This window comes from Thamnophis sirtalis, unplaced genomic scaffold, assembly GCF_051295495.1.
Source record: "Thamnophis sirtalis isolate CommonGarterSnake01/CBP01778 unplaced genomic scaffold, rThaSir2_p1.2 scaffold_6, whole genome shotgun sequence".
Taxonomy (NCBI): domain Eukaryota; kingdom Metazoa; phylum Chordata; class Lepidosauria; order Squamata; family Natricidae; genus Thamnophis; species Thamnophis sirtalis.
This window is the reverse complement of record NW_028261386.1, coordinates 23252396-23278924: the sequence shown is the minus strand read 5'-3', so window position 1 is coordinate 23278924 and position 26529 is coordinate 23252396. Positions and strand designations below refer to the sequence as shown.

General features: G+C 39.5%; 1 protein-coding gene across 3 annotated transcripts; it reads right to left on the bottom strand.

The window, feature by feature from the left end:
- Positions 1–1392: 1392 nt before the first annotated feature.
- On the bottom strand, positions 1393–19359 carry POMC (proopiomelanocortin). Of its 3 annotated transcripts, none has more exons than XM_087719094.1 (3): positions 19236–19359; positions 5474–5630; positions 1393–2424 (listed from the first exon to the last, which is right to left on the bottom strand). In XM_087719094.1, exons 2-3 carry the CDS (start codon positions 5603–5605, stop codon positions 1765–1767), a joined length of 792 nt encoding a protein of 263 aa, XP_087575220.1. In that variant the 5' UTR covers positions 5606–5630; positions 19236–19359; the 3' UTR covers positions 1393–1764. The 3 variants fall into 3 exon arrangements, with proteins under 3 accessions (XP_087575220.1, XP_087575221.1, XP_013912782.1); XM_087719095.1 differs by having other exon boundaries at positions 5474–5627; positions 19236–19353; XM_014057307.2 differs by lacking the exon at positions 19236–19359 and adding an exon at positions 9710–9864.
- Between the last annotated feature and the right edge of the window lie 7170 nt (positions 19360–26529).

Below are 26529 nucleotides of genomic sequence, written 5' to 3'. Positions count from 1 at the left end.
GCTTCAATGACTCCATCCAGCCACCTCATTCTCTGTTGGCTCCTTCTTCTTTTGCCCTCAATCGTTCCCAGAATTAAACTCTTTTCCAGCGAGTCCTTCTTTCTCATTAGGTGGTCAAAGCAACTTGATCGATCCCTAAACCTTCCATTCAACCTGTCCCTTCCGTTTTCATCCCCACTTTAGAGAGAGTGATTGGCAATTGTTTCCATACCAACCTGGGATGCTTGGTGGCAGGGAAAAGACATCGATTGCTCTCCTTAACTTCAGAAAGAATCTGGCTGCAGGGGGCCTTTACTGACTAACCTTTTTAAAAAAGAGGCAGAAGCATTTCTGAGGAAGTGAGATAGAAACTCACAAAAAGCTTCTGCCTTTTGAGAAAATTTGTTAATTGGAAATGGTGCTACCAAACTCCTCATTTTTTGACACTGCAGACTAACATGGCTGCCTCTGCTCCAATGTCTCCTTAATTTGATGCTAAAATAGTAAAAATAGTGTTGGCTATCAGCTTCATTACTATTATGCTGATCATAATCATGTCCCTGGACCAATAAATTTTAAGTTGGGATATTTTTCTGTTAGTTCAAGCAATAGTGAATAGGAGTTTAATTCAACTATTAGGAAGAACCCAAAGTCTAAGAGTAAAATGACAAAGCTTGAATTTGGGACAAACTATAGAAACTATACACCACCCTCATTCTGATATTGTGAAGTCTGCTACTCTCTATCTCTCATCTGCTGTAAAGTAAGACACCCCCCCCCCCAAAATAACACAATATTATTATTATTTTATACTTAAAATGGTCATTAGGGCAGAAAAGTGGTTGCTAAATTATTTGAATGGTTCTCCTTGTTGGACTCCATTTTCTGTATTAGCCTCTCCTTGGCAGTTTTGATGAAATTGTTGATAGATTTTTATGAAACCAAGGAGTCAAAACTTATGTGGTTCTTTTGGTTGGTTGTCAAGCACATCCTCTTTTTCAGTCAAATTGTGGCCAGGTGGTGTATTCACAGAACGGTTCCCCACCAAATTTAGTAACCAATGTAATGGAGGTGGGGGGGGAGGTAAATATTTAGAGATGGCATCCTAAAGAGATGGCATCCCTCGAGATATGTACCTAAAAGTGATTTGGCTTTGCCTGCTTTTTGGTCTACTCACTTCTAGACTAACTCCTGGCTTACAAAGACAAGTCCAAATATAGTTTTCCACCCTCCAAAAATAAGCCTTCTCTTAATTTGTCATTCTTTTTTTAATGCTGACCCCATTTGACCTTGCTTCCCTGCCTGCTGCAAGGCTGAAGGCTCTGAAATGATGAAAATTGCACTTCAAGTGATCAAAAGACAACTTCAGAGACTTGGTTAGTTTGCAAAAAGAATGTATTAGTAGTAGTATTTTATAACTTTAATCCTTTCATTTACAGTATTGTACAGCTGGTTTAAAATATAAAAATAATCTGTCCCTCTGAAAGATAACTACTCCTTTAGCTCTTCTTCCTGCTTACTTGCACACAATAGCAGATGTCCCCTTAAAGATCTGCCAACCACGCTCCCCACCAATTATTGGTATATTCAAAACCAGAAGGCAAACGCGAAAGTGTCTCCTAAGCAGTGAGTTTCTTATTTAATAAGTAGGAACAATGAAAATAAATGATATCCGTTAATAATATTATCATGAAATATGTCAGAGAAATTCCTATGTGAGGTGCCCAGACCCTTTTCCCCAGGGCTACAATGCCAGGGTGGGGTTGGTCCTCATCTCCCTCACCCTTACTGGCCTTTCTTATAAGCAGTTTTGATGATGGCATTCTTAAAAAGATTCACTAGAGGAGTGTGACTGTGCTCTGAGGTCATGAAGCCGCCGTAGCGCTTCTTCTTGGACAGGGCTGGGGCGTTCCACCGAAAGTGGTGCATCTTGTAGGCAGTATTATCGTTTTTAATTTTTCTCAGCTGCTTTTCTTTGTCCATCTTAATGGTTTCACTGCTCTCTTTTTCCTCCGGGGAGTCAAGTTCGGGGTATTGCATCTCCCAGGAAAGGTCTCTTCTGAACTCCTCGGGATAACTCTCCTCGGATTCATCTGCTGCCCCATTTGGATTGACTCTGATGGGTCGCCTCTTTCTGCCCACTGGCTTTCCCCATCGGAAGTGCTCCATTGCATAGGACCTCTTGCCTTCTTGCTTTTCACGGGACTCTTGGTGGCTTTCTGAGTCTCCTTCCCAGCTCTCTTGGGTTTCTGAAGAAGCCGAGAAGAGATCTGCACCAGAGTCACCGGAAGGGTTCTTTATTTTGTTGCCTAAGCTGTTACTCTTCCCAAATTTCTTCCAGGGGATGTTCTTCTGAATATCTTCAGAGAGAGGCTGCATGTGACCATTTCCTGGATATACTGGAGACTCATTTGAGAGGCCCGTTCTGCAGGCCCTGAAGCACTCCTGCAATGGAAACAGGGGACAGGAAGGGAGATATTGACTTCAAAACTAACCCAGACTCCAGGACTGGCCCATGTTCCTCCCCAACCTCCCCACTGTCCAACTCTACTGCTAGCTCCACAGGCCGCTAGTGGACCACAACAGATATTGACTTCAAAACTACTGTACAAAGTTTCAATTCAGCCTAGAGCTCCTTCCTCCTTTTCTCAGGATTAGTGCCTCAGCAATGAGAGTCAGGCTCACCAGCAAATCTGCCAGGTGTTTGTTAATTTGCAAGCAAGCTTTTCTAAAGCTGAACTGTTTGTATTTAAATTTAATTCAGTCGTATTTAAAATCTTATTAGTGCATGGATTATGTGTTCCTTTAAAGTAGGAAGCAATTTGGGAGAAGGCTTTCATCTAAGAAGAGTTGGCACTTCCAAAAAGTTGACTGACTCTCACCTAGCCAGTCAAACCACTTTTTTCATATCTACTTTTGCATCCTGCCACCAAAGGAATTTCCCAAATGTTTCACTTGGTCAGGAACCAGCAAAAACTGCTTTTCTAAGTGATGATAGGTGGCCAAAAAAAGGGAAACTTTTTTTGGTTTTCTATTTCCCACTTACGAATTTCCAGCCATTGTTGGAAATTGGATCCTAGACTAGGTGAGATAAATGGTTTGAAATCATAAATGAAGTTAGATAGCAAGACAGAATTACTCCTGTCAATGCTTCACGTCTCCACTGGATTCACAACCTGCCTTTGCTTCTTAAAGAACGTTCAGAATGTGGTCCTTCTCTCCTCTGTGAACATCCTGAGCTTCCAGACATCCCTTTCAGACTTACCAGCAGTTTCCACATTGCTGAAGCCCTCCCACCTCTAATCCATTATAAATGCCTCATGCCCCCACTATTTTCCCCAGCAAGAAATAGTTATTTTGATCTTTCAAATCTGCACAATTACTGACTTTGCTACTACATCAAGAAGCTCAGCCTTTCTGTAATTCAGGTCAGGGTTCTGTTTTCCTTTGGGAGGGTATTCTCATCACATACCTCCTCTTTCCGTGCTCAGTTTAACTATTTCATTTCCATGTGAAACCAAGTCAGATGCAGTTTCAGCAATCCGTTTCCAATGTTCTAGTGTTGGGGGGGGGGGTAGCACTGCCTGACACCACCAGTTCGTTACGAGCTTCCCATAGGTTGCCATTTGGAAAGATTTTGCCACCATTCTGCTAACATTTGGGGTGTCCCTTGAGGTTTTCAAATACATGCAGGCTTGCCGCCATGCTGACCACAAGGGTACCCTTCCCTTCCCAGCATTTCTATCAGCTCTCAGATGTTTTTGTTGTTGCAAACCACCAAATATACACAACAATGTGGTAGAAGAGCAATATTTTTCTTTTAGCTGGAGACGAGGGACTTCAACTGATTTGTTCAGGTTCAGGAGGCAGGGTTCAGTTATCAGCAATCAAAAAAGGTGTCAATTATTGACATTTATTGGTTGGCATCTCGATGAGCTCTAGACATACAAAGATATGGATCTGCTGCGCATACTGACATAGGTCTGAAAAAGCTAATTTTTTCAGCATTTTTTGGCTTTAATTTTAAAATGCATTATAAATGCTTAATAAATGGAAAGATTGGTGGTCTGGAAAAGAAGATCAAAGATAATACAATAGGGAAATTAAAATCCTATTTATCAGCTATTCGGTGGGTAACTCAGCCTAGCTTGCTTCTGGTACACTCTTCTTCCATAGTCCCTTACATCAGTGGGTTTCCCCTCTGTAGCTGGATTATATCATCTATACCCATGGACTACATTCCCCAATGAAAGGAAATTCATTGATTTCTGGAAGAGTGGGGCTAAAACAGATGGATTAAACTTCAGCACAGCTTACCATTTTGCCTCAAATGAAAACAGAAATGAAATGAAAACAAGAGATGGAAAGTGTGTTCCCCCTCTCCTAATGAAGTATCACAGCACTCTCAGACTTCATGTACAGAGAAAGAGAAATGACAGCAGCAGCAGCAGCAGCAGCAGGAGAAGAGATAGATAGATAGATAGATAGATAGATAGATAGATAGATAGATAGATAGATAGATAGATAGATAGATAGATGATAGATAGATAGATAGATAGATAATAGACAGATAGATGGATGATAGATAGATAGATAGATAGATAGATAGATAGATAGATAGATAATAGACAGATAGATAGATAGATAGATAGATAGATAGATAGATAGATAGATGATAGATAGATAGATAGATAGATAGATAGATAGATAGATAGATAGATAGATAGATAGATAGATAGATAGATAGATAGAGTGGAGGGGGGGCAGGCAGGCAGGCAGGCAGAGAGACAGACATGGAATATGGTCTGACTGCAAAAAGCTTCCTTGCACTGCTAAGGATCTTTTCAAGCAAACATACTGCATCATCACAGTTCCCAATTTCACAACATTTTTAGAGACGGCAGGAGTGAAGACAAAAGGAAATGCTAAGAAGATGTACTAAGAATGGGGACAAAAGGAGATGCTCTCAAGATGCCAGCCACCATTGCTGGTAAAATGTCAGGAGATCTGTTGTCTAGTTTAGGTCAGTAAACTCTGAAGCTCAACATTGCACTACAGATACTGGCCAGGGAAGTCTAGACCAGTATATAGATAATAAAGCATGATTTTAAAAAATATTATTTGATTTTAATTATGTAATGTGCCCTCAATCAGTTTTTTTTTAAATAGCATACATGGCTCTCTTTGAGCTTGGTTGTTTTCTTGCAGATGTTTCATTATCCTAACTAGTTAACATCATCAGTGCACTGGTGAAGTTACCTAATTTGGGTAAAGAAATGTCTTCAAGACAATAACCAAACTCGGAGAGCAGCAAGGACAATAATCTCCATACAAACATTAATAATCAAATTCCATACAAACATTACAAGGCATTTCCTTGGGAAAACCTGAATTTAATTGACAACCTTTTCATTGGATGGTCTAAGTTCTGTGCCATCTCTTCCAAATACAGCCATCTAAGAAAAAAAGGGACCTAGGTGAACAGTCCACTTACCATCATTTTTACTTCCGTGTCCATGTCCCAACACCAACTGTTATCCCAACAGAGGCTGTGCACTCCTGCCACTGAATGGATGAGGAGAACTCCCATAATGGCCCAAAGACTACTCCACTGGGAGTTCAGCATCTTCACAGAAAGAAGACTGTTTCTGCTGAGACAAAAATATTGGCCACCAAAGAAAGCAAAGTAATATAGATTAAGGAGAGCCAGTCTGATGTAGCAGTTAAAGCATCACGCTAGAGATTGTGAGACTGTGAGACTGTGAATCTTTGTCCCGCCTTACACACAAATCCAGTTGAGTAACTTTGGGCCAGTCACTTTCTCTCAGCCCTAGGAAAGAAGCAATGCCAAACTACTTCTGAAAAACCTTGCCAAGGAAACCGCAGGGGATTGTCCAGACAGTCTATAAGAATCAGACATAATTGAATAGAAGGAAAAATATGGGTTTGTAAGTAGCATGAAATGATGGGGTGCATGAACTATCAAAGGTTTAGTCCAGATTTATCCTAAGCTTACTACCTAGTCCTGGTTTACTTCATTTCTTCTATCTGTATTATTGATGGATAATACTATATTGCCTCAAATAAGGTTTTTTCCCCCAAGGATTCTAGGAGTATCTCTTCAGAAATCTCTCCCAAAATGTTAACTCCTGGCTAAAGTAGCAAAGTCTTTCTAGCACATTCTTTGGTACCTGCCTACTTATTTTAGGTAAGAATAAGAGCTTGCAGGCTGCAACACTAACAGCCAGTCTCAAGCATAATACATTTCCATTAATGTCTTCAGACTCATATAGACCCTGGAGACATTCGTGGAAAAATAAAATAAATGGTTCAGAGTCAGCAGCCCTGTCCTTTGTTTAAATATGGTAAAAGATTATCTGACACGATTTTTATGACAATGTCTGTCATATGCTATCAGAATTCAAGATGTGCTTGCTGTATTTGTCCTAAAAGGCAGATAACCACTGCTTTAAATGCTAAACAATTCTAGCATTAGAGGTTGGCACTTGTAGAGATATGCATATTCCCTATTCTCTAATACAGCCAACCTCAACTCGCTAACATTATATTTTCCCACTAATTTGCTTAACCTCTCCCACATAGGCTATGCTGACACATCTATGGTAAACCCTAATAAAGTAGATTTGCTTCTGCCTTATCCTGTTGCACAAGTCCAGCCACCATGCTTGGCAACCACAGTGGAAGTATGGGAACACAGCCAAACTGTGATTTGTTCAATAAGCCATTGTTAAAACAAACCATTCCTTAGAGTAACAATGTGTGAAACTAGCCAATGGTGCTAATGGGTTTCCTACAGTGGTGGGATTCAAAAAAAATTACTACCAGTTCTATGGGCGTGGCTTTGTGGGCGTGGCAGGGGAAAGAAACGGCAAAATCCTAATTCCCTCCCGACTCTCAAAATTTCCGCTACGGGTTCTCCAGAACCGGTCAGAACTGGCTGAATACCACCTCTGGTTTCCTAGAATATTTTTTGCGTATTTGCTGCCTTGCCATGAATAGAAGTACAACCTTCATGAAAGAAGGAAGATCACTTGGTATGTTATTTTATCCAAAACCCAAGTCCCAATGGCTGAAATAAACAATTACTATGGTTTATGATACTATAACTATGTCCAGTACCCAACCACCCCCCACCACTAAACCAGCTGCTAATTCTACAGAAATACAAAAATGAAATTTATTATAAAAGAAAAAGGGATGGAGCTAATCTTCTTGGGCAGTAGGCTACCTTCCCTAGACTATTTGTACTATTCCACCACCACCCTGTCACCTTCTACAAGTTATCTATAAGCCTATTTTCTACTTACATTTCTATGCACATTAAAAATTATTACAAATCTCCTCCAGATGTTGGGCAAGACTGTGTCATTATTCTTAGCAGGTATTTTCAAGAATGTTCCTATAAATAAACACATATGGTGCAAGGGGAAAGTGGTTTTGATTTTTTTCCCCTCTCTCATTTCAACATTTACATTTCAACTTTTCCCCTCTATTATTTCAAGGTCTGCTGAAACTTTCATAGAGCCATGTGGCTCCAAACAGAAAATGACTAGGCTGCTCTCCAGGGATGTCTGTCCTTCTACTACCAAGTTAGTTTGCTAGTTCATTCTAGAAGATTAATATTACAATAACAGAATGCCCGTTAAAAACTGAAATCTGAAGAACTTGATTGTATTCTGGAAGGAATTGTCTATTTGTGAGCTGTTCTTAGTGCATGCACGTAACTCTGAAATTTGTGAAGATGCTGTGGGAGAAACTTAAGTATGCCGGATCCGATGTGGGTCGGTCATTGGGACCAGAGATTTAATCTTCTGAATTTTCGGACTTTTGCTGGAGCTCCTCAGAGAACTCCTCTCTCATTCAAAAGTGTTCTCATCAGAATACAATCTTGTGAGAGAGAAATTCCCTGGGGATGGGCTCCAACATGAGCATAAAACTTGGAAGATTAAGAGCAGCCTAAGACGACTCAGATTGGCTCCTGCAACATTATCCTGGGACATGTATATTTGCCTCCATTCGTGAGCTGTAAGGATCTTGGCAATTGAAGGAGATGCTGTCTTGAAGCTGTATAATTAAGAAATGAATAAGAACACAAAAAGCAGCAAACAAGAAGGGAGAAAAAGAAACTGAAATGTGCATAGAAGGTTATAGTTGCTTCAACAGTGAGATGGGTGGCTTGTAAATTTAGTAAAATATTTTTAAAGTGGAGAGTTTGCCAAGTATTCCAGACAGCCAGGACATTCCTCTTCCATGGTGAAACTGCAATAGAGCAAGAAAAAAGGCCCAAATGGAGGACCAAGGCTGTTGTGAAGAGAAGACGGCTCATTGGAGTCAAGGATATGGTTCCTCACGGAGGTTTTTAGTTAATAGGATCTATGTTGACTTTCATAGCCTCCTTAGGCAGCTCTCATGGATTTCAATGAGACTTTTACAGAAAAATTCTGCAGGAGATTGGGTCCATGGCATTTAGGACAAGAATGGTTAGGCACCACCAAGAGAACCTTGTTAGAGATTGAATTTTCCCTCGTCTTCCCATACTATTGCCATACTGTTACCACGTTCAGGGTCTTACCACGTTCAGATGTGCAAGAATCTTACACACATCCTCCATGTAATAACAAAATTGGATTTTTTTATCTCCAAAATATTGGAACTTTTGATTTGCATAGCAGCTCCATGGAACAATTACTCATTATCAATGTCAAAAATGTGCATTCTCTTTCTTCAGTGAATTAGATCCCCTTTAAGATATCTTACATCCTCATATTTTCCTCCACATGTGTTTTAGAGCAGGAGTCACCAACCTTTTGGACCTCAGGGACCACTAAATTCATAATTTTAAATCCCACGGACCATTAATATGAACTTTTAAAAAGATAAATAGTATTTAGTGCAATATAAAAATGCAAATATTTTTTTCTGTGGACCACCAAAATTTTCTTATGGACCACTGGTTGGTTACCACTGTTTTAGGGGATAACAATTTCCTAAAAGCAAAATAAAGCTGTTATTTCTCCTGGTTGCAAAAAGCAAGTTTTTAAAAAACTATATAAAAAGCTATATAAAACTATATAAAAATAGTTTTAGTCTAATAAAAATTAATAGTATTTTAAAAGAACTGTCATCCCATTCTTCAATATGGATTTGAAGTTGGAGAAAGGATGGGTTTTATTCTTCAACAGTTACATAACTACAAAGTCCCCTTTCTCAGAAGATTTTAGTTCCTGCCCTGTTAAATTATAATTATTCAACCCACTTGGGATACTGCATTCGCAACAGCCTATGCAGGCAGAACTACTAAAGAATTAAGCAGAGAGCAGAACTTGTCTACAAAAAGAGCAAGCAAAACTATACATGTGAAATAAACTCTTACCACTCTTCACCTGGCTGGGAAAGAAGCAAATAAAAGCGGATCAGATCCCTTCTAAAGGCTACCTGCAATATGATAAAAACTTAGAAGCAGGACATGCCATGGATGGCAACTTGTTTCATTGCCTTCAAAGCTACCTCCTACCTTGCCCTTGTCTGAGTTTTTCTCTTCTTGATGTTTGTCAGCTGGGATCTGCACAGCAGAACTTTAAAGACAATGCTTCTTTACCTACACTTGAAAGAAAATGAATAAAGCAAGCCTTGCCATCCTTTCAGATAGAAACTTACGGGATCAGTATCTGGAGAATTAAAGTGCAGCTAAGGGAAGAGTATTACTTACCTGTTGCTGCCACGAGAGTTCTCCCTCTTCTCTCCCTCTCTTCCTCTCTCGGTCTCTCTCCCTTTCTTCCTCTTAACAACTGCAAGGTTTCAGCTGCAACCCCAGCCCCTTTTTATACCACACAAGCTAGTCTTTAGTGCCAGAGTAACCTTCCGGACAGACCTTTTGAAGCAACAATAAAAGGGGAGGTGACCAGGAAAGCTCCAGGTGTACAAGAATGGGAGAGATTAGCAGGCATCCACCAAGACGATGTAACATACGTAGGGACAGGCTCACGAAAGGCAGCTGGAGGTGGAGGGAGGATTAGCACCCCAATGTGAAGAGGACTACCAGAATGAGGCAGAGGAAAACTTCCCACATTTTAGCCCCTTAAATTGGTTGTGCGGATCAGGAGTAGACAGGTGATTATTATTATTTTTTAATTAGAAACCAGATACCCTTTAGTAATAATGGCACATTGGTTCATAGAAGTTTAACACACTTTTGCATGCATATTGCACACATCTGTTCAATACTATCTCTCCTTTTATTCCCCTCCCTTTCCAAATTGCATTTCGTAAAGTTCCTTTGTTCAGCTTGGCAAGAAAAAAGAGCCTCAACTGGTGGTCCATATGGTAACGTTTGTGTACCACTCTGGTCAGATAGATTTCAGATGACATGACAGTAGGATGCCATGCCTCTCCAGCTACAGTCATCTTAAGCAATCCCCTCTAAAATTCCCTAGTTTTTAAATGATGCCTCCATCCCCCAAATTATAACTGCAATCAGCTCTAAAGAGCTTTATGGATTTCCCTTCCTATTCATCTAAGGGTTTCCAACTTTTATTTTGGATTTCCTCAATAATCTAAAAGCACATTTCACCAAATGTTTAACCAAATTAGAGGGGTCTTTGTTTAGAAAACACCTAAATAATTTTTGAGGAATATGAAAGAATATGAAAGATGTCCTTTTGCACATGAGCTAAATGGTCACTCGGGACAAAACAAATCCAAAAAAATCTTGCTTAAACTGAGATTTGAGGAATGACAAAGGACAACCCATCATGTTTACAAATATTTGTGAAATATTTTAGCATATCTATGTTAGAATAATATTAATTATTTAGAGTAATTTAATTTTAAAAAGCCATAAAAAGAAAACATCTACCTAATGCTTGGGTTGACAAAAATAAATATGATGATGATGATGATGATGATGATGATGATGATGATGATGATAAGACCAACTAGCCTACAAGGAAGACCAAATGAAAAACAGGAAAAAAAACAAGGAAGAAAAATAACAAAAAACAACGACCTGCAAATAGAAATAGAAGTAGATGTAGCAAAAGAAAGCAAAGGTACTACCAATAGTGATTGGCACCTTGGTTCAATCCCAAAACATTTGGAGTACCTCTTGAACACCACTGGCATTGGCAAAATCATCATCAGTCCACTCTAGATGTAAACTTTACTTGGAACATCTTTTATCTTGTGATAATACTTTTAGTACCATCAAAAAACAACATCTGCCTTTTCAAGGACCTTGGAAACGATTCGATAGATGTATAAAAATGCCAATTCTAACCTAAACATCTGGCTGACTGTGCAATCAACCACAATAATGTTAGGCTTACAATCTGGTTCTGATACTAATGGACTGTGTGTAATCATAGGCTTGCCACACAACCCAAAAATGTGGCTCCCCATTGTGAATCATATCCTTTCCATTTTATCTCAAGTAGAAAATACTAGAAAAGCTAGAGGTATTTTCTCTTTTTGTTTTAGCAATAGAATGATGTACTCAACTGTTCTTTATTTAAAGTAAACTTAATTTTAAATTGCTGCCCAGTATGTATAGCTAAACAGTGACACATCAGCAACGGGGGGGGGGGGGGGGATTGTATCCCTCTATCATTCTTTTATCATTTTATTTACCTTCCAGAATAAGGATATTGTGTTCCCTACAAAGATGCATTTAGCAACACAACAGGAGATGCTGGTTGCTTTGAGTAAATAGAAATGGGAAAGTGCAGAGATTGCAGAATGAGAGGATCCTCATATAAGAAAAGAAGATTTAAGTGCTGCCATTTATAGAGGGGTGAATTTAAAAAGATGTTGAAAGAACAGAAACAAAAAGGGTTGCTGGATTTAGACTAGAATAAGGAAAGAAAGTTTGAAATGTTGCATTTTGGAAATCTAAAGTAAACTGAGACAGAAAAATTTGAAATGGATCATTCATTAACAGACAGTGGCAAAGATTTGGTTATTATGGCCCCACAGGGCAAAGTCTATCAAATAGGCTTCATTGATGGGAGATGGGAAGAATTCACTTGGTTGAAACTTAGTGAAATTTAAGAATATTTCAGTAATGGAACACAGAGAATATTGATTATGGAGTGGTATAATGCAATCAGATATGGATGATTAGGTGGAGGTGGGGGATCTTTTAGGCAAACATCTAATGGTCCTGTCTAGCTCAGTTATTTATTTATTTTTTTGCTCTTCTTACTTAGTTTGCAAGCCTGGGGTCTCATTCTGTTCTTTCCTTCTTTGTTTCTTTAAAGCAGTGGTAGAAACGAAGAAGTGCACCAAGAATTTTGACACTTTGGAAAAGCAGAGAATGCTATCCTTTCAAAAGGAAAAATGTGGTTAAGTGTAATATAAACAAAGCCAATGTGTAAATTTCAAAGTCTTTTGCCTCTAGTCACATCCAGATTATAGGGTCCTTGAGGAAATCATTTCTTTCACGATGTGAGCTAACTACCTCCTTATTCTTAAGACCATAGACTGCTAAAAATCACAAGCCAGTAATCCAGGAACCATCTTGAACGGAACACAATGCCACAGTACCTCCAGAGTTTTGCTGGGGGTGGGATCCTAGAGATTTGGTTTTTTGAGAATCAGAATCTAGGACCCTCAAAGTCCTTGTGGGTGACTACTTACCCCATCTTCTTTTCAGATTTTAAGGGGCACTTTGATTTAAAGATTGATAAAAATAGATATGGAGAAAAAATCATACCACAGTACAATGCACCTAACAATGCCTCTAACATTGTTTTCATTTTCCCAAATACCAAAACAAACCTTATAAGCTTTCTTAGGGCATAGATGTGATAGGCAGCTACAACCTAGCTCCTTGTTTGGAAGTATGCACACCAGTCCAGAAAAAGGTCAAAAGTAAGCAAGACTAGTAGAGAGCCTCCTAAAGGAGGGGAGATCTGAGAGACTGTCAGATGGAAAGCTAATAAACTGGTGCATAGTCATTTTTTGTTCACCTCTCATGCAACCATTCTATGAATAAGCAATCTCCATGACAGCCCAGAACTGAGAGTGCCCAAAATATGTTCTCAGAATTCCAAATGTTCTCATCAACCCCCAAAGGGTGAGAGTTGAAAGTTGAGTCTTTAGTCCTCAGATTCTTTTTCTTATAAAGATCTGAATGGCATAAAATTGAAGTACCTAAAGCAAAAAAAAAAAAAAAAGGATTCAGGGTGATTAAACTTCCCCGGGATTCAGTCCAGAGGTCTCCAGTCCCGCACATTGGCCAGGAGAAAACAGAAGGATGGGGGTAAATATCAATTTTATCCTCTCCTATAAAGGACATATAGTTTCTGAAAGCGATATTCACTCATGGTCCTCACGGGAGGGTGTATTAAATATCTCCACAGCAAACAGGAGCTGAGAGAAGGGAGTTACTGAGCAGAAAATGATTATAAGACTCTCATTCTGGAGGAGGTTTAAATCATCGGCTAATTAAATGTCTTAATTTTTTGTTGATGTTTTAATGGCATTATGTGCAAGTTGGACCTTAGCAACCTTAGCAAATAAAGCAAAGCAGCCTTTCCCATCCCAATGCTCTCCAGATGAGTTCAATTAACATTTTCAGGCAGCATGGGTGAAAGAAGCAGGATTATAAGAATCTTCCAAATCATGAGGAGGACATCAGGCTGCGAATGACCATTTAAGGGCCGCAAGAGCCCAAAGCTATGGAGAAATGTACTGTATGTATGCACAACAGATAAATAAACAGGTTTTTTAAAGAAAAATACCTTGTAGAAGATAAATTAAAATAGAAAGCAGGGGAACACATTAAAAGGGGGTTGTTCTTTAATCACACTCACAACCTGACTTTTCAAACTGCCCCCAGCCTGCCCGCAAACACACGGCAGTAAAATACAAGAGGAAGCCAATTTTGTATATATGATTTCACTTGTAAAGTTGCTTATTAGTCATCTTTCACTTTAAAATGCATGAGTCATAAAAATGATTACATATGGCTAAGACTCTTGCAGGCTATTATCACTGCTACCTTGCACCAAAAAATTTCCCATAACCTTGGAGATAAGTTGAAATTTTAGAATGAAATGATAATTTAATTTAACTGACACTGATTTTCAGAGATAGATGGCTGACTGCTTGAGACTATTCCCTACAGAAACTATCTGTAGGGAATTCATGCTAGTGGAAGATTCAATGCCAGCATTAGGGACTTCCAATTTTAGCAGCCTGAACTATCTTGGGAAACATTATGCTTTGATGGAGGGCTATTTGGATAGTCAAAACGGGCCCAATCAAAGGCCAAGCTATTGTCTTGACTTTCACCTTTGCACATCTCAACAGAAAGTAGTTTGGGTGTCTAACTGGTAGTAACAAATCAGTTTCAAAAGGATGACATTCAGAGCAATAAAGAATTTGGATAGGGAATGCAGAGATAGAGAACCACGTTTTAAGCACTATGACAGTCTCTGTGCAAATTGGGTTCCTGCCCTCCTGCTTTTCTCTTTATTTAGCTTTGTCTGTCATCCTTCTGCTTGATTGCTTCTATTTTTAAAGTTTGGACAGAAAAGACCAGACAGATTTTCCTCTTTAGTCCTACTTCTTACCCCTTACTACTTATTTTTCTGATGCCTTGACTACAATTGTCATATTATTAATGATGTTCCCTAATTGGCTAATGCAACTCTGAAAGCAAGCAATTAAGCTCAGACAGCCCCAAGGTCTCCACAATTTAGTCAATATTGGGGGGGGGGGAAATTATCATTCATTTCTTCATCTGCAAATATATATTTATCCCTGTCACACAATATGAGAAATATGTACATATTAAACTTTTGACTTAACACAGTAATTGTTTAAGATCAGTAATTAATTCAAGGCCATGGTTTGTTATTGGCTGACTGGAACTGTCTTCAGCTAAACCAAAAATGACTAAGATGCTGAGCTTGAGCAGAAAGGTCGGCACTTTGGCAGTTCAAATCCCTAGCGCTGCATAATGGAGTGAGCACCTAATACTTGTCCCAGCTTCTGCCAACCTAGCAGTTCGAAAGCATGTAAAAATGCAAGTAGAAAAATAGGGACCATCTTTGGTGGGAAAGTAACAGTGTTGCTTGCACCTACGGCATTTAGTTATGCTGGCCACATGACCTTGGAGATGTCTTCGGACAGCGCTAGCTTTTTGGCTTGGAAACAGAGATGAGCACTGGCCCCTAGAGTCGGAAACAACTAGCACATATGTGTGAGGGGAACCGTACGCTTCATAGTATAACAGTCGATTATCCAATGCTGGATAATAAGTAAATTAAAAATTTGAACTATTGCTTCCATGATTGAGTGTTCAAATAAAGTTCAGGATAGGCGTATTCAGCACCCTAAACCTGGCACTATAATGTCCTTCTGGTTTTTTACTTAAATCCATTTCGCCTAGAAAAATAACCCAATCAATCTAGCTACTGGAGTAGGGGGCTATTATGAAGGTAGATTGCATGCTAGACTGGAGGCAATAAAGAAAATAAAATACTTCAACCCATTAATGCTGCTGAAAATAGAAAAGGTATTTGGCTCAAGAAGCTGGTTGAAGAGATTGGATATGAAATAAAGGCTTTTATCTCCCCAATTGCCTCTCAAAAAAGTTTAGAACCCCAAGCTGGAACAATCCAAAAACCTTGAAAGAAAGTATAGTTTTGTTTCAGGAAGTCTTCTATTTCTGCAAAAGTTGAATAAACTGTTGAACCAGGAATATTGCCTTAAGTTTTCAATTTCTGTTGTCATGTGCCTTTAGTTGGCAGTTCTTTATTTTTCTTACAAATTAGCAAATTATATTTCACATCTGCCTTTCAATACATCTCAGAGCATGCATGAGAATATCCCCCCCCCTTTTTTTGGTGACTTATATTAATTTGAAACTGCAAGCAGATCAGCAGCAGCTTCTGCCAGACACATTGTATTTTTTCAAAAATAAAATTATTATTTGCCTACAATCTGTAGTTGAACAAGTTCTCGGTTGAACATCTGCGTTTTGAATACATAAAATTTAAAATGTTTTATGGTTTGTTAAAAAAACAAAGTTTATTTTTGTTTATCTCATATGAGATTGTTTTATCAGCAAGAAATGGCTGAATCCTCTAGTACAGGTCTTGACACAAGGTCAGATTCATTATAAACATTATTTCCTCTTTTTTCCCTTTGATTTTTTAGCTCTGACATTAGCATGGGGTTTGAAAATACTATTTCATAGGTGACAGCTGTTGCCAGGTCAAACCCTGTCCTCTTCCAATCTTTTCCATATACAAGAGACAACTAGACTGGCACTTGTAACTTATTCTAACACTGCTTGGAAGTATGCCGTTTTAAAAAACATAGAACAGCTTCATACTACAAAGCCCTCTCCACCATCAGAGCTTTGAGAAACAGGCTGCAAAAAATCGAGATGATTCACAGAGGTACTAAAAGAAAGATAAGATTCTACATTTAGGTAAGAAAAACCAAATACACAGGTATAGAATAGGCGGTACCTGGTGTAGAAAGTTAGCACACACCCCTATCCTAGAAGAATGAAATATCCTAGGATATATTAAGAAGGCAGAATATTATATTTCCCTGGATCAGAATGGAGAAACATGTTTTTAGGCAGGAAACAGGCTCACTCTTAATAGCTCCCACTTTCTTAATGGGCCATTAAGATGCCCAAGCCAGTCTATTCTACATAATAAAGAGTTCTCCCCTTCAGCTCCAGAGTGATGGGATTAAGGCATGATAGTATTAGCCCTTTACCCCACTCAACACATGGCACCTGGAAACTCACTTGGACTCAAAACAAAACCTAGAGAGTTGCCCCTGGATGGCCCCATGGGAGTCTGACAACCAATCAGAATACATTTCTTACACAGGAACAGGAAACAGAGAGGTGGGGCCGAACAGAGAGTATAACACCAGGAACTTTCAGCCCTCATTTCTCTTCTCTTCTTCTTCACTCAACATTGTAGCATGTGATCACCTTTTCTGTTCAGGACTCAAGCCATGTGGTCCTGTCCACCATTAAACCATCCTTCCAAGCAACCTCCATGTCTCCAGTGTCTTTTTCCCCACTTGCAGCTGAACCCAGAAGGACATTTCTTCCAACACTGCCTCAATAGAAGTAACTGTGAGAGGGATCTTTAAGTCCTAATGGACCGTCACTTAAATAGGAGACAGCAGTGTGCTGCAGTTGCCAAAAAAGCCAATGCAGTCCTAGCCTACATTAACTGACTGAAAGAATCAAGATCACAAGAAGTGCTAATACCACTTTATAATATCTTAGTAAGGCCACACTTGGAACATTGCACCCAGTTTTGGTCGCTACAATATAAAAAAGATATTGAGAATCTAGAAAGAGTGCAGAGAAGAGCAACAAAGATGATTAGGGGACTGCAAGCTAAACATATGAAGAAGAATTGCAGGGACTGGGTATGTCTACTTTAACGAAAAGAAGAACTAGGAGTGACATGATAGCAGTGTTCCAATATCTGAGGGGCTGCCAGAAAGAAGTGGGGATCAACCTAGTCTCCAAAGGACCTGAAGGCAGGACAAGAAGCAATGGATGGAAACTAATTAAGGAGAGATCCAACGTAGAACTAAGGAGAAATTTCCTGACAGAACTATTAATCAGCAGAACGATTTGACTTCATAAGTTGTGGGTGCTCCAACATAGAAGTTTTTAAGACAACCATTTACATGAAATGGTATTGGATTTCCTGCTTGAACAGGGGGCTGGACTAGAACACTTCAAACGTCCCTTCCAACTCTGTTATTCTGTTATATTAAAAGACATACAGAAAAAATAATTATTATTTGCTTATACTGAGTTTCATTCTCCTGGTTGTTTGCATGCCAAATCTGATAGCCCTAAAAGATCTTTATTTTTATTATTAGGTTGAGTGTGGCACAAAATCATAAAGTCTTCTAACTTACAAATTAACCATTTTCTCTTAGCTGAGATGCTACAAACGTTGAAGCTAGTAAGGAGAGCAGGGTGCCTGGGTAAAGGCCACATGTTGTTGACATAGTAGTGCTGTAAAAGTAATGGGGGTATTGGATTACTCAGCCACGTAATTGATGGCATTTGGGAGAAGGGCAACATTAATTTAAGAGAAAGGCATTGTGTGTAAATAAACTCCACAATCCTGATGAACTTCGTGCATTCAGTTCAACTCCAGCAGATGCAGAATATCTCAAGAGACAACAAGAATAATGAGGGAAAAGATTGTTTACACCATTGATAACCTAAGGCTCCCAAATCTGTGGTAATAATAAGAAATCTGTGGTAACCATTATATCTGTTAAGAGCTAGAAAAATCTGTCTTTCAGTCTATTAACAGTTTATCCAGGCTGGAATCTAAAAAGATTGTAAATCTGCAGGATTCCATGTTGGTTTGTCTTTTTTAAAAGGTTGGAACCTTCCATTTTCAACCTTTATTTGTCCACATGAGATTCTGCCATTCTCTCTCAGCGACTCCCATGGGCCTCTCTGCTAATTATTAATAGATCATAGAATAACAGAGTTGGAAGGGAACATGGAGATCATCTAGTCCCTGCTCAAGCAGGAGAGTTTATACCATTTCAGACAAGTGGCTGTCTAGTCTCTTCTTCAGTGACAGGGCACCCACAACTTCTGAAGGCAAGACACTCCACTGGTTGATTGTTCTCACCGTTAGAAAAATGGGTTGCTTCTCTCTTTGATTAAGTTCCATTCATTGGTTCTTGTCTTACCTTTTAATTAATTAATAATTAGTTCTCCTAGACAGAACAATAAATCAGTGGAAGAAAAAAAAACTGGAAAACCATTTGTCTGAAATGCTATAGGTCTTCAGCTTGAGAATGATATTGGACTATAACAGTGGTCCCCAACTTTAGTGGTTTAGCAGCCTGGGGGAGGAGAGGACAAGGGAACTGGGCCAGATGAGTAGCAAGCCGGTGCACATGTGCGCAATTTGACTTGCACAAATGATGGGCCGAGGCGCATGCATGCAATTGCTCACCGGCCCTCCATTTACACAAATAGAGCTACACACGCAAGTCAAGCTGCAGGCGCATGATCCAGCCAGCCACTACATGGCCCAATTCCAAATAGGCCACAGCCTGGTAGTGAGCCACGGCACAGAGGTTGGGGACCCCTGGACTAGAAGACTTCCAAGGTCCCTTCCAACTCAGTTATTCTGTTACATTTTGCCCCATATCCCTCCCTATTGTCTGGATCCACTTGCCCAGTTTTCTCTCTCCCATTTGCCTACCTTGACTTCCAGCCCAGGATGTAGGGTTCCTTCTTTCTTCCTGCTCTCCAACCATGCCCTATCTTGGATCCACATTTCAGTTGTCTTCAGTCTTCCTCCATCTTTCACTATTAGAGTTGCTCTGTTATTATAAGATACAAGCACCGAAGAAGTTTCACATTATACGTGAGTGTGTATCTCTGTGATTGGGTTGGGAATACATATACAAAATGAGTGGGACTTTGGTTACAACACCACACCCACCCCCTTCCAGATTCAGACCTCCTTCTCGAAGACGCCTCCGCACCATATTTTCCCCTGCCAGTTACTATCTAAAGCCAGAATACAGTACATCATCAACCTTTTGTGCTTTGAATAATGTGTCATAGATTTCACTTCAAAATATAGAGGGATCAAGAAAAAGAAAAGTTGGCATGGCCAGGAGAAAAGCTAAAAAGGATTTGATTTACTTTAGACTTCATTTAAAGTCTTTCTTCTTTGATCACTTAAGCATCCTTGGAATGCTCGAGCAACCCGAATTGTGCCCTGTCTCCATGGAAGTTAACTTGCCTTGTCTTCAGGTCATGATTTATGGAGCCTTGTCCTGCTATTTCCCACACCACAAAACATCTGGCAGCCACAAAACACCACCAAAAGAATAGGAATGAACCATTATAATGACAGTAACTCTCTGCAAAACATAACCAAGGACTGGTTTTCATTGAGGATTGCAAGGGAAGGACCCCATTATGAAAGCCCCTTCCCCCAACATCGCACAGATAAAAACTGACAATCTGTGAAATTATGTAGTACAATTTCCTATCGATTTTTATCCCTACCTAAAGGCCAACCTAAAAATGATCTTTAAAAAAAAAAAATCCTTGCAAAAGAATATTTTAAAAGGATAAAAATATTCTTCTAGTTACAGGTATGTTACAAATCCTAGCATGAAGGGAGAAGAAGATTAATCACTAGGTCTTTAAACTTAATCTGATATATGTTGCAAGGGTGTTTTTAAAAACACCATTTTAGATTTTGTTAAAGAGCTTATTTCATCGCTGCTGCTTTTAATTGCTAATCTGCTATTTGCCCGGGTTGTTGTGATTTTATTATTTTATTAATATTGATTTTTTATTAATGCCTTATCAGTTATATACACATTTTATAGATAAATGCATAAATAAAAATGATAAGATCTGAAAAACAGTCTATGTAAAGATACTGAGAAACCGAAAGCAGATACAAATTAAAGCAATTTAAATACATTAGAAGTTTGTTGAATATATCTTCTGACATTTTCCTGCATTCAGCTGATCTTTGCAATGAAAGGAATCCTCATGAAATTTAGAAAACTCTTCTCCAAAATGCTTAAGAGTTATATTTTTACTGGGCAGAGAACACCTGTTTGCAAGAGAGGCTGAAATTTTTGATTTTTTTTCTTCTCCCATTTCCCCCCAAATAAAGTATGATATCTTCTAACCCACATAAAAATGTGGGTTTGAAATAGGCTGGAAGCAATGGCTGATAGAGCTGAATGGCACCAGATTGTGAAGGTTGTGCTACAAGACAGCACAATATTGCTTTCAGGATCTTTCCAGGGGTTTTGTAAGCTTCCACAGAGAGCAAACTAAATCTTTACAAAGCATCACATCACAATACCTTCATTTGAAGTGATAGTATTACAAAGTCCATCTACAGCTAATTCTTCAAGGCTGGCAGGGTGGACCCATCAGTCTCCTAAAAACTGTGTGATCATATTTTAATTATGTCACTGGGAAATATGAGGAAGGATATGAGTTCCCCTACCATTATAGCCAAAAGTAGGGGGAGAGACAGCATTGGAGAGTCAACTGGGCAGGTAAAGAAAAGTGGGAATAAACATTTTGTGTCTATCACTTCTTCTGATTCCCATTCCTCTCCCTATCCAGAGGTTCGTTACCTGGTTGCTTGCCTCAGGGCAACTGATATTGATGTTGAATGCCAGGTCAGTACAGAGTAAAGTATACAATTTTGCAGTGATGGCTAATCTTTTTGTCTTCACATGCTGAAACCGCACTTCCGACCTGTTAGCTGGAAGGAACAGATGAGGCGGGAGGCAGCTGAAGTAAGTGAACAGCGATTTATTTTAAAACAGCAACAAACAACTATGTACAGCGAATTCAGTTAATAGGACTGCTTCGGGCAGCCCGCGCTCAGCCAGCCGCATCTTAGCCAATCAGGCGTGGCTGGGCTGTTGACAGCTGTCAATTGTAAGTCAAGGACTTGCGGCTGGTTGTAAGTCGAGGACTTTAGGACCAGTCGCAAGTCGAGGACTTAGCAACCCCCCCCAGTCCGTTTTGGGCTAGCAGGCCTCCCTGAAGCCTCCTGAGACCAAAAACTAGCCATGGGAGGTGGGCGCACCCCCTCTTGTGCCCAGTTTTGGGCCTAGCAGGCCTCCTTTGATCCCTGAAGCCTCCTGGGACCAGAAATGGGGCACGAGCATCACATTTTGTATTAATATTTTTGGAAAATAAAAATGTAAAAATGAGCTTCACACTGCTTTCCTTGCTTGCTATCAGGGTTTAGTCTGATTTGCTAGATTTGTAATTCATTGTAAATTCTGCCTGATTAGAGGTTTTTTAGAACTCAATTTTAAAAGAGTAGTTAGTGCATCAGTTATTCTTAATGTACAAAGATGTGAAATTGATTAACAAGAAATTACAAGAAATTAACAAGAAAGCCAACACAGTTCTAGGCTACATAAGCAGAGGGATAGAATCAAGATCACGTGAAGTGTTAATACCACTTTATAAGGCCTTGGTAAGGCCACACTTGGAATACTACATTCAGTTTTGGTCGCCACAATGTAGAAAAGATGTGGAGACTCTGGAAAGAGTGCAGAGAAGAGCAACAAAGATGATTAGGGGACTGGGGACTAAAACACATGAAGAACGGTTGCAGGAACTGGGTGTGACTAGTTTAATGAAAAAGAAGGCCTGGGGAGACATGATAGTGTTCCAATATCTCAGGGGTTGCCACAAAGAAGAGGGAGTCAAATTATTCTCCAAGACACCTGAGGGTAGAATAAGAAGCAATGGGTGGAAACTAATCAAGGAGAGAAGCAACTTAGAACTGAGGAGAAATTTCCTGACAGTTAGAACAATTAATCAGTGGAACAACTTGCCTCCAGAAGTTGTGAATGCTCCAACACTGGAAGTCTTTAAGAAGATGTTGAATAACATTTATCTGAAACAGTATAAGGTTTCCTGCCTAGGCATGGGGTTGGACTAGAAGACCTTCAAGGTCCCTTCCAACTCTGCTATTGTATTATTATATTATTTGTTCTGGGTATATCCATGTTTATAAACATATTCAAAACTAAGCTGTTCATGGATTGCCTCAGGAAATTGAAATTCTATTTGTAACTACTGAATATTATTTGATATAATCTGCCATTATGGTATGTTAGTCTATTATTGCTTTCAACATTTTTTTTTTGTTTAGAAAAGGCAACCTAAGGAGAAATCTATAAAAAGCATGGATTGATAATTTTTCTCATTTGGAAGATGCTCAAATGGCCTTGGTTAGTAGTTGCAGAGGATGACAGCTCAATTCTCTCTAGACTCGTTTCTTCCAAAAGCTTCTGGCTCCATATTTGGACTATATCATGAAAGCAGAGTCTTTCAGAAAGTTATCCTGTCGTAGAGGGTTCCACAAGATTCTGGAGCTATGACTAAAAAAAAATATCAGCTTACCAACTTGGACAAATCTTTATCAGAGGAAACAGAACAGAATGATATCAATTAGGAAACAGCTATATGGGTGTTCTGTCTCATCAGTTTGAGGCCTACATCTCTCATGGCAAACTCAAACTCATTTTCTTAAAGCTATTTTCCCTTGTAAAAAAATGTGTCCCACCAGATAATTTTTAATTCCCACCCTCGACAATTATAACTCTTCCCCCCCCCCCCCATATTCTATGAAGGTCACTCCTATACAGAGGTGGGCTGCTACAGATTTTCCTGGATTTGGAAGAACCATAGCTAATGCCATATTCGGTTCGGAGAACCTCCAAATCCCACAACCCTGGCTGGCTCCACTCCATCCATCCCTTCCACCCCATCCCGCTGCTCCCAGGTGTCTCCACATGGCCCGTTTTGGATGCGAGGTAAGTGCAGGCCCCGCGTGGAGGCTTGGGGAGGGGGGAAATGGGCCTTCCGGAAGTTCCAGAATGCCAGAAACAGGCCTGTTTCCGGCCTCCAGAGGGTCTCCGGAAACTGGGGAAGACAGTCCCCCCACCAAGAGTTGAAGAAAGCCTCCGGAGTCAGGGGAAAGCAAAAATGTCCCCCACCTCCATGGTGCAGGAGGTCTACTAGGCCATGGCCACCATGGCCACGCCCACCCACCATGGCCACACCCACCGAGAAGAGAACCCATTGTTTAAATTTTTTAAGCCCACCCCTGCTCTTTATACCACCAACATTTCATGTAAATGAGCCACAATAATCTTTGTACCTGGTGGATTCAAAATTCAAGGAAGATGCTCAGATCATCTCCTGTGTGGCCATGATGAACACAGAAATAACCACTTCTGTTTTATTCATCATTTTGCGTTAATAGGTTAGCTGTCATGTTTTATATATATTATAGATTGCAACTTTTTAGAGTTACACTTGCACAGGTAATTAACACACCATTATAGTAGTGTATGTTCCATTTTTATCTGTTATTTTACATTTGTTCTGCTAGAATTTTATCTCATCTGTATTTGAATTTGCTTTTGTCTTGTATTTTTTCAAGTTTTACTAATCAACAATTTTTCATTCCTAGTCAATAATATTTCATTTCGTATATTCAAGTACTTAGAATGTACATACATATAAAATATAAAATAAACTAATTAATATTTTGTAAATTCAATGTAGCAAGTTAATTTTTTATAGTCAGAGTTAAAGCATTAAAATCTGCAATACAATATATGCAGGCACAACATCTCCCTTTATCATAAAAAATTTAAAAACTGACTCTGGTGCTTCTCCTACTTTCCTTTGAAGGAAATAAACTTTAGCTACTCTTTATTTTCCAAGATATGTGGCAGGTAGCATAATTGTGAGGGATGTGGTGGCTCAGCGTCTAAGATGCTGAGTTTGTCAATCAGAAAGGTCAACAGTTCAGTGGTTTGAATCCCTAGCATTGCGTAACGGAGTGAGCTCCCGTTACTTGTCCCAGCTTCTGCCAACCTAGCAGTTCGATAGCATGTAAAACAGCAAGTAGAAAAATAGGAACCACCTTTGGTGGGAAGGTAACAGCGTTCCATGCCGGCCACATGACTACGGAGACGTCTTCAGATAGCTCTGGCTCTTCGGCTTTGAAACGGAGATGAGCACTACCCACTAGAGTTGGGAACAACTAGCACATATGTGTGAGGGGAACCTTTAACTTTTTATGACCTGGTTAGCCTTCTGGGCTTGGAACAGGGGTAGGTTCCAGCTGTCGCTACTGCCGGTTTGCTCAAGGACGTGACGCGCCTGCATTTGATGCGCAGTGCAACAAAAATTGCTCTGTGCATGCACAGAAGGCAAAAACAAGATGGCGGGACCTATGGCACCTCCAAGAGAACCCAGTTCAGGGTCATGACAGGCCTGGGTTCCTGCCGGTTCCAGTAACCCAAGCCACCAAATTACTACGGTTCAGCCAAACTGGGCCGAACAGGTAAGAACCCACCTCTGGCTTGGAAGCTAAACAGAGTTTATTCAGTAAGGGAGAGAATATTAGATCAAGGGACCTAATATGAGGACCTGCACATACTGAACAGGTAGTTCTCGACTTACATAATTCATTTAGTGACTGTTCGAAGTTGCAACAGCACTAAAAAAAGTGACTTGTGACTGTTTTTCACACTTACAACCATTGCAGTATCCCCATGGTCACATGATCAAAATACAGACACTTGGTAACTGACTCAAATTTATGATGGTTGCAGTGTCCCCGGGTCATGTGATCCCCATTTACGACATTCTGACAGGCAAAGGCAACAGGGAAGCAAGATTCACTTAACAACTATTCTACTAACTTAACAACTGCAGTGATTCACTTAATAACCATCTCGCTTAGCAACAAAAAAGTTGGGTTCAGATGTGGTCCTAAGCCGAGAACTAGCAGTATTCAATGGGAAGGGAAGAGAATGGCAAAATACTTCAGGCACTATTGTCAAGAAAATGGCATGGTTGCATTCATGTGGTCAAATACTTGCCTCAAAAGTATCTGTAGCGTTTTGCCTTTTGAAAGAGATAAATGTCCTTGTTTGCCTGTTTATTATGATGTTATGTTATGATATGAAGCATCAGCTCTTCTTTTTCCCCAAAAAAGCAATGTGACACATAAAAACAGAAGGAACTTAAACAAACACTTGGGCATAAGTCCAGGAGAATATCAACAATGAAAAGGTCATTGGATTAAAACTTTTTTTATATCTCTTTTAAGACTACATCTAGTTGGAAAAACAAGTGTTTAATGAGCTTGGCAAAATATCACTTTGGTTGGGCTTGACACATACAAGCTAGGATGCGACAGCCGGAATATTCTGTATCCAAATATTTCCACTTCCATTTCCTTTCCAGTATTGAAAATAAGCTCTGGCATTTTCAGTTGGAAGGACAGAAAAATTACATTGTTTTTAGTGATATAATCATTTTGATTTATTTATTTTTCATTCTGGTTTATATTATGTCTTTCATATAGGACTTCAAGCATTCAGAAGGTAAGTAAGAAGGCAGAAAAAATTCCCTTAACTTGATTTTTTTTTCCCCCTGCAAGATCTGGAGCTGTTTGCATTCAGGGCAATTCTGCCACTGATGTCAACTTCTCAATACGGAAGCTCACAGTGAGGCCACCGGTTTGAATTTTTTGCTGCTGGTACTTTTTCTCTTGATAACCAGAAAAAAAGAATTTTAACAAAAGAGTGAAATACACTTTTCAGGGCTATTTCTGATCTCCCACTAATCTCCCACCAACCTCCCACTACTAATAAGAATCTCACTCTCATTTTTTAGGAAACTTTTAAAGCATGGCTTTTCCCATTTGGCTTTAGAGAGTAACATAAGAGTGGGAAGTATATCTGATTTGGGATCAATCAGAGGGTCTCCATGTTAGAAGATGCCATAGTTTCTTATAATTCTTTGATTGTGTTGAATTTCTGTTAATAAGGTTTAATGAGGTGTTCGGCAATTTGTGCTTTTGATGTAAGCTGCTTCAAGTGGCACAATTGAAGCACCATAAAAGCAGTTGCAATGTATAAATAAATATTTCTGATTATATTTTGCCTCCGATCCAATGT

Bases quoted from the DNA above. Each gene is read 5' to 3' on its own strand.
- POMC (XM_087719094.1), bottom strand. From the start codon at position 5,605: ATGCTGAACTCCCAGTGGAGTAGTCTTTGGGCCATTATGGGAGTTCTC. The intron at 2,425-5,473 runs GTAAGTGGACTG...TTTCCATTGCAG, and splicing joins ACACGGAAGTAAAAATGATG to GAGTGCTTCAGGGCCTGCAG.